Source organism: Martes martes, assembly GCF_963455335.1.
Source record: "Martes martes genome assembly, chromosome: 17".
Lineage (NCBI taxonomy): Eukaryota > Metazoa > Chordata > Mammalia > Carnivora > Mustelidae > Martes > Martes martes.
Genome location: NC_137905.1, coordinates 9932143 through 9940602, shown reverse-complemented (window position 1 = coordinate 9940602; position 8460 = coordinate 9932143). Strand labels below are relative to the sequence as shown.

General features: G+C 40.9%; 1 protein-coding gene across 1 annotated transcript; it reads left to right on the top strand.

The window, feature by feature from the left end:
* Window positions 1-1190: 1190 nt before the first annotated feature.
* Window positions 1191-8113, top strand: CLEC3A (C-type lectin domain family 3 member A; the record flags this gene model as incomplete). The annotated part of the gene is made up of 3 exons (XM_080828805.1): window positions 1191-1305; window positions 5720-5803; window positions 7719-8113. 3 exons carry the CDS (start codon window positions 1191-1193, stop codon window positions 8111-8113), a joined length of 594 nt encoding a protein of 197 aa, XP_080684931.1.
* Window positions 8114-8460: the final 347 nt, after the last annotated feature.

The following is an 8460-nucleotide window of genomic DNA, read 5'->3' as shown; positions in this document are numbered from 1 at the left end:
GTCTGCATTATAAGTAAACTCTTTATTCTTTATTTCACATTTACATTGCTAAATCATGTCAGACTTGTCTCTATCAGTGGTCTTGTTTCAGTGTTAATACGTGGGTAGGGTACAAAGAGGCTCTCACAGGAAGGCAATGAAGACAGATTAGACTGTGGTTTTCCAAGATCCAGAGGGAATCAATCGGCCCTTGATCTTATGTTGTCTCAAAAAGAAAAAGAAAGATAATGGACGTCCCTTGCTTTTGATACAAAAGCCTATCTGGTTCCTAGTACTTGTCCTAAAAAGCCCATTGTTAAGGTAAGAATAATTATACTAAGTCTTTCATTCTATTCTTCTGTTATTTCTATATTCTCTTTCAAAGTATTTTTTAAGTGTTTGGGGTAATTTCAAGGCAGAAAGTGTTGGGTGACGGGGATCTGCAAAACAGCTGGAGCTAATGTTTTACATTAATTCTTACAGAAATAATTAATCACCTTAATTTTCTTTTCATTCTAAGGTGTGTTTCCCAAAAATGTAACTCCTGATGAATTCACAAAATCCTAAAAGAAAGCTTTCTGTCTGAACATGGACCATCCCTTTGGCCATCCCTGTTATACTCTGTGAGCAAACCATTCCCAAGTTTCACTTGAGCTGTGTAGACCCTTGAGTGTGTGTAGACTCTGGCATATCACACACACACACACACTCATACACTCATATGCAGGCAGGAGCTTTCCTACTTTGGGGGGGGTGTGTTTTATTTATTTATTTGCCCTGAAAATGGGACTAAATTTCCCAGATCATTAAGTGAACTTCAGAGCTCCAAATCAAGGGCTTAAATACTGGGGTCTTCACAGAGAGACTCCAAACCTCCTGGACTTTAAGAAAGAAGAAGAAGAAAGCAGGCAAAGGCCTTGATCCCTTAGTTAACTCTGATTTACTCTGAAAAGGCAAGTGAAGTAGAGAATGTAATAGGAACATTAAAAACAAGAGCAGTCTAACATGAGACACAAGAACAAGGGGCCACCTCATGCTGTGGGCCGCCGAGGAATCCAAACATCTCGTCAGCAGGAGTCCAGCCAAGCTTCACACGCACTTTTATAAAGCTGGCCCCAAGCGCTCCAGGGCAAGATGAGGCTGTGCAGCCTTCTTGCTCTCCGCGACTTCACAGGAGCTGGCAAAGTGGGCACCAGACCTGACCAAGAGCCATGGCAAAGAATGGACTTGTAATTTACATCCTGGTTATCACCTTACTCCTGGACCAGACCACCAGCCACATGTCCAAATTTAAAGCCAAGAAGCACAGCAAACGCCGAGTGAAAGGTAATGGGGCTTTTCAGGCCAGCAAAATTCTAGGCGTGCGCAGTGTGGGGAGGGACTAGGCAATGTTCATTTCCAGACTCCTCCAGCACAACTGTCTCTGGTGATAGCACCATGCTATCATGCGGATATGGCAGTTCAGGGGACTGAGGGACCTTTTAATTTTCTGGAACACTGTGATATTTAAAGGAATCACGCGTAGGTCCTTTTTTTAATAGAAAAAAATTCTGTATTGTATATCCTTTGTCAAGTGAGCTTAGCCATGCAGAATGTTCTTCAGAGCAAGTTAACCTGGATAGGTGGATATCTGGTTATTATGAACCAGGGATCAAGTAGAATAGACTGACAGTAATTAGAATATACTGTTTCATTCCTAGGTACTGTATAACTGTTCAAATATATTTGTAAGATAACTATAATCTTATTAAAAGTATAGTCAAAGTTAGACCATTTTCTCACCGGTTATCACGCAGATATATTTTCATACCCTTGACAATATAAAGACAGTCTATCCTACACATTTATGTTTTCTCATGTCAGAGAGAAATTGAACCTGTTTTTAAACTTAAAGATATGTCATTATGCAAAGTCATATAGCATTCAAAAATATTTTAATGCAAAACTGATTCTCTAAGTAATCCTAAAGTCTGGGTGGCTTGAACTGGGTTAAGAGGGAAAAGAGAAAAAAACAGGGGTTCCTGGGGGGCTCAGTCAGTTAAGTGATCATCTCTTGATTTCAGCTCAGGTCATGATCTCAGGGTCATGAGAATGAGCCTTGCTTTGGGCTCTGCACTCAGCGGGAGTCGGCTTGACATTCTCTCTCTCTCTCTGCCTCTCCCCCTGCTCACTCTCTTTTTCTCTCAAGTAAGTAAATCTTTAAAAAAAAAATCTTGCCAAGAACAAAGATAAGAGCAATTTATTTGCAATATGCTGGAAGCACAGCATGAGGGAAAAAGCATCAAGGGAGACAAAGAGTGATGTTTTATCTCATCCTCCGAGTCATTTTCATTTTCGTATCAGCGTATTTCAAGGTCAATATTATGACACTACTTCCTTATCGATTTCACTTCAGTAGTAACAAAGCACAGGAAACATACCAACAAAGTGCAAGCCAGACTTGACACACACAGATGGGTGGTGGGTAAAAGAAGGCTTGTCTTGGGTGTTGTGTTTTGGATACTATAAAGTGCCCTGCAAAGGGGATATTTATTTCTATGATTTCAGTCTGATGCAAGGTTTCTTCAGTGGAATCTTTTCCCTTATATGATATTAAACTTTCCTGTTACCTCTTTTAAATGGAAGATTAAAATACTTCTCAGGAGTGATAAAGTATACCGGTGAAGATGAGGGCAGGGGAGAGAGGGAGGTAGGAGATACTGTGTGACGATAGGGTGGGTGTATTTTTGGTGTCAACATCTCCTTACCGCTGGGAAGCAGTGGCAAAGCGGTGACCACCCAGCAGGGATGTGGGGAGGGGTGTGAACATGTGGATGTGTGTGTATGCTGTGGGGATGTTTCTGAGATCATTTGGTTCAGGTCATGTAGATCTCCCCTCACCCCATCCCCAACCACACGCAAGTGTGCACACATGCTTTTCCCTGTTTGCCTTTTAACTGACTGTGCACACCTCTTCAGCATCATCCTCCCAAAGGAATTTTTGTGAGTTTTTGCTATGAAGTCCAGAAAGCAGATTCTACAGCAGTAAGTGAAACAGTAAGCCTAAACTTACCAAACACTTCTCTCTCCACTAACACATACAATTTGAAAACATTTTAAGTACCTGGGGAGTATACCCAACTTTATGAAATCAAAAGTGAAGGCTGTTTTTTTTTTCTCTCTCAAACCTCTTCACAGAATTACCCACTATTACTTATTGGGAAATAACATTCCCAGAGTCGTTCTAATGCACAATTAAAACCTTCTATTTTTAGCCAAATAAGGACTGCCTATTAATTTATTTCATCTACCAAATCTTGGATAACTATCAACATAAGGGATGCATAGGTCCTTCTAGAGGCTGCATAATATTCCACTGCACAGATGGGTCATGATTCACGTCATCTGTTGTCTCCTGGTGAACTTTTTTTTTTTTTTAAGATTTTATTTATTTATTTGACAGACAAAGATCACAAGTAGGCAGAGAGGCAGGCAGAGAGAGAGATCGGGGAAGCAGGCTCCCCGCTGAGCAGGGAGCCCGATGCAGGGCTTGATACCAGTACCCTGAGATCATGATCTGAGCTGAAGGCAGAGGCTTTAACCACTGAGCCACCCAGGCGCCCCTCCTGGTGAACTTCTGTGTGGCTTCCCATCTATTTTGTTTTTGATCCACTGCCTCAGTTAAGACACTCCTCTAGAAAACTGCAGGTTCATCACACTTTCCAACTGTCTCCCAAAATAATAGCGTCAACCTACACTGCTCCCATCGTCAGTATATGGCCATTCCCACACACCTTGACAACTTAACATTATATCACAGCTTAAGCGCAGTCAACCTCACCAAAAAGCAAAATGCCTCTCTTTTAATTTGTGTTTCTTTGATTGTTAAGAAGGTTGACATTTCTTTGATTGTTCATGAGGTGGAGGTATATATATTCCATAGGTTTACTGGTGATTTTCCAGAATTAATTCTGCATTTCTACACGGAAGCTACTTCTGGAGAAAAACAGTAATAAAATGAGAGGGAGTTTTTGTTTTACTCAAAATGACAAACAAGGGACTTACTTAAATAAAAAACAAAATTTCCCTGGTATTTAATTCATAGGTCTCAATAAATTATATGTTGCAGAAACAAATAAAATTCAATTTTACATTGAAATAGTTCCTGTATTCATTGTAGACAAAACACATCCACATTTGTCACAAAGGTTAGAAGGAGAAGCCAAGTCACCTGGATAATGATTCCCATAATGATCTCCCAGGAGCCTAGTATTATTCATGTCTTCATGTTAATTACAATGTTACAGCTTCCCTGTAGAGGCCACATATTTATATGGAATGGAGCAGGAAGCTGAGAGAGAAGGGGGATGACATTTGTATGGCTGACAACTTGAAACTTGGAAGAAAGTCTTCAGTGGTCTTGGTGAGCCTGGCCTCCAACAGTTGATGGTTTTGCATTCTGAATGTACCCTTAAATTTATTCTGGACTGAATGGTCTCTTTGAGAAAATTCTTGGGGTACTGTATTTCTGAGCTGAGCTACTGGATGCTTTCAGAAATGATGTGCAATATCACATGAAACACAGATGGGGTCCACTCCTGCGAACCCAGAAGGCTTTCCTAACTCAATGTGGAAACACCTGGCTTGCAAAGCTTATGTTTAAGAGGATGATAAATCAGCATGTGTGGGTTTAGGACTCTCCTGAAAAATCCAGGATAGAACACAGATTCCCCATATGGCATCTATGTAAGGAGGAGGTGGTGACAGTTCATACCAAGCTTTAAGCATCTTCTCAGTCCAAGGCCATGTGCTAGGGATCAGGCAATTACTGTGCAGGAGCAGATCAGAAGGATGTGAAGAGCACAGACTTGGAGTAAGACAGATTCAAATCCTGACTGCACCTTATTCACTGGCTGGCCTAAAGCAGGTTAATTCCTGTGCCTCTATTTCTTCTGTGAACTGAGGACAGTAATGGTGTCTATTTCACAGGAATACTGAAAGAATTAAGCGCCTGGTACACAGTGTATGATGGTTCTTAGTATTTTTTCTTTTTGTTATTTATTACAATTTATACAATTCTTGCCTCCAAAGAGTTCGAACTGCCTATTTCTAAGGCAGACCCCATCAGTCCTAGAATCTTGTTCATTCATTCAACAAACATTATGAACAGCTATTATGTGCCAAGCATTGTGTTAAGCATCAGGAGCACCATGGACAGTAAGACACCCAAAATTAAGTAAGTAAAAATAACTATAGAGAAAAGTGCTCTGAAGAAAAGTAAAGGTTCAAAGAAAAGAGATTAGTCAGACAGATGCTAGTATAGAGATGATAACCAGAAAAGGATTCTAGAAAAGATATTTCAGCTCAGTGAGGAGATGGACAAGTACTGGAGCAAGAATGTTTGTTCCAGGCAGGAGGAACCCAAAGAAATGCATCCTGAGATGACATACCTTGGTCTAAGATGCTCTGAAAGTCAGTAAGTCTGACATCTGATGGAGGGAGAGTCCCACAGGATGGGGGAGAGGCATAGCAGCCCTCTCTCACAGAAGGATCATCTAGTATTATTACCACAACCAAGCTCTTACGAATCTTCATGGCCAACTTATTTTCATGCATTAATTCTCATGTACACTTGGCTCAGTTTCATCAAAACCACCCTCACCTTAGATTCTGGGTTCCAAAGCTTTAATTTTATTTTTATCTTATTTTAATCATATGCTTTTCATTCCTCCTACCCTACCCCACCCTAAAATATCCCCAGAAAAGGATGGAGACCTGAAGACTCAAGTTGAAAAGCTCTGGAGAGAAGTCAATGCCCTGAAGGAAATGCAAGCCCTACAGACAGGTAAGACCCGACTCATCAATGCTTCATCTCAAAAGAGACAGGAAATCATGATTTGCCAGAAATTCAAACCATACCTAGGGTACATGTCAAATTCTAGGTGACACTTTTAAAAGAGACATTGACAACCCAGAGAGGTGTTCAAGAGAGAGGACTCAAAAGCTGGGAAGACAACTGTTTGGGGAAATCAGCTTGATTTTCCTCCCTTCTCCTATATATGGATAGTATAGAAATACAAATACACATTTCAACAATGCATTTTAAAAATTTGTCCATAATTCTTCTCTAATAGGCAAAGAAACAGAATTGAAGCAAATACTGATTGGCGAAAATAATTAGCATTCATTAGATGTTTACTAAGTGCCTACTGGGAGATCTGCTGAGGTTCAACTAAACGCAGGATCACAGGACTCACTCTGGCCACATGGAGGACCAGATGCAAACGGAAGGCCACTGGTTAGAACCACAACTTGGCATTCCTCTTTACACAGGGGTAGAGCTCCCAGCAAGCTATGCCTTCTACACCTGTTGTCCAGGAGCGACCCTCCTTGGATCCCAGGGGTAAGGAAAATACAGCTATACTGAATGGGTTCAAGAATAGCCCTTGCCCACAAGGCTTATACCCCCAGGATCCAATACCTTACATAGCAACTCCAAAAGCAGAACTTCATGGGTCCTGCAAGAGACCTGTCCAATTATGAGTTACCCCTTTCAGGGAAGACTAAAGTTACAGCCTTCCATTAAGGATTTATAACTCCCAGGCCAGCTTATGTTATCAGTTCAAGGTCGTTTTTTTACCATAAACAATTTTGCCTAGTAATACTGTTGACATATTCCCTTTATCAGCTTTCTAGGAACAGAATTCAGAAGCTAAAGGAAGATCAAATGCCCATGTAGAAGGCAAGAGTTTTATTAACGCTTTACCCACTGTTTGGCACTATAAATACTCTACAAACATGAACACATTAGTCCTCCAACAACTTATGAGACAGGTGCCATTATGACTATCTTCATTTTACAGATGAGGCACAGAAAAATTAAGTATTTTCTCCAACAATTACAAACCTAACAAATGTCAGACCCTGGTTCTCCAATGCTTCACCCTAAAACTATCTTTATGTTTGGTTTATCCTGGATAACCCGAACAGAATTACCAGGGCTCAGTTATTTGGATAGCAAAACTACTGTTGTTCTATATGTCAACTCAGACTTTTGTCTGAGTTGTGTTAGTTTGTTAACTAATTATGAAATACCACCCAGTTCCAAAAGTTCCAAGGAAACAGCACACAATAGAGCTGTGCAAACTAATAAGCATGTGTATATCAGAGCAGCACGAGGCCAAGAAATGGTTTAAGGGTGAGACAGACCTGGGTTTGTATAGTTATGATCTTATATGTTATGTTACGGAACTTATGTTTTTTTTTTTTAAAGATTTTATTTATTTATTTGACAGACAGAGATCACAAGTAGGCAGAGAGGCAGGCAGAGAGAGAGGAGGAAGCAGGCTCCCTGCTGAGCAGAGAGCCCAATGCGGGGCTCAATCCCAGGACCCTGGGATCATGACCTGAGCCGAAGGCAGAGGCTTTAACCCACTGAGCCACCCAGGTGCCCCGGAACTTATGTTTTTATACATTAAGTCATTGCAAGCAACAACTTCTGTAAGCCTCACTATCTTGATATGGAAAGGTGGGAGTAATAAAATCTCACTTCATGTGATTGCTGTGATTATTACATGAGTTCATCATCATAAAGTGCTTGGCACAGGGTCTGACACATACAAAATCTCCATAAATATTAACTCATCATTATGATGACACATCATTCATTCCACAAATATTAACTGCTATTTTTCAAGTCCAATCCTGGATGTGGAACACTCAAAAGGCATCTTATTATATCAAATTTCACATCTTTACAGTCTGTCTCCGAGGCACAAAAGTTCACAGGAAATGCTACCTTGCTTCAGAAGGCTTGAAGCACTTCCATGAAGCCAATGAAGACTGCATCTCCAAGGGAGGAACCTTGGTTATCCCCAGAAACTCCGACGAAATCAATGCCCTCCGAGACTACGGTAAAAGAAGCCTGCCAGGTGTCAATGACTTTTGGTTAGGCATCAATGACATGGTCACAGAGGGAAAGTTTGTTGATGTCCATGGAGTCACCATCTCCTTCCTCAACTGGGACCATGCACAGCCCAACGGTGGTAAGCGAGAAAACTGTGCCCTGTTCTCCCAGTCATCTCAGGGCAAATGGAGTGATGAGGTCTGTCGTAGTAGCAAGAGGTACATATGCGAATTTATCATCCCTCAATAGGGCCTTCTCAAAAATGCAAGATCAGTCACGATTTATAGGCTGATGGTTTGCAAGAGTAAGTCAGAATTGTCACACGGGCATCTGTGTCCATGAGAATACAGCAGTCAGCCAGTTTTGTTACCACATTTCATTGTGATTTTGCCCTCCGTGGGGTTTATGAGATCAGAAAATAATGATCCAGCTATGTGCACACTGTTAATGTGTCTTCTGCAAAATGGGCTATCAAACCCTTCCCACTTTCCCTTGTATAGAAAGGAGGTCTATGTTAAAAACACAACAGTTGCCTGGACAATTTTCTCTTGAAAGTTTAGTATATATTTGATTGATGAGAATTCTCTCAATCAGAG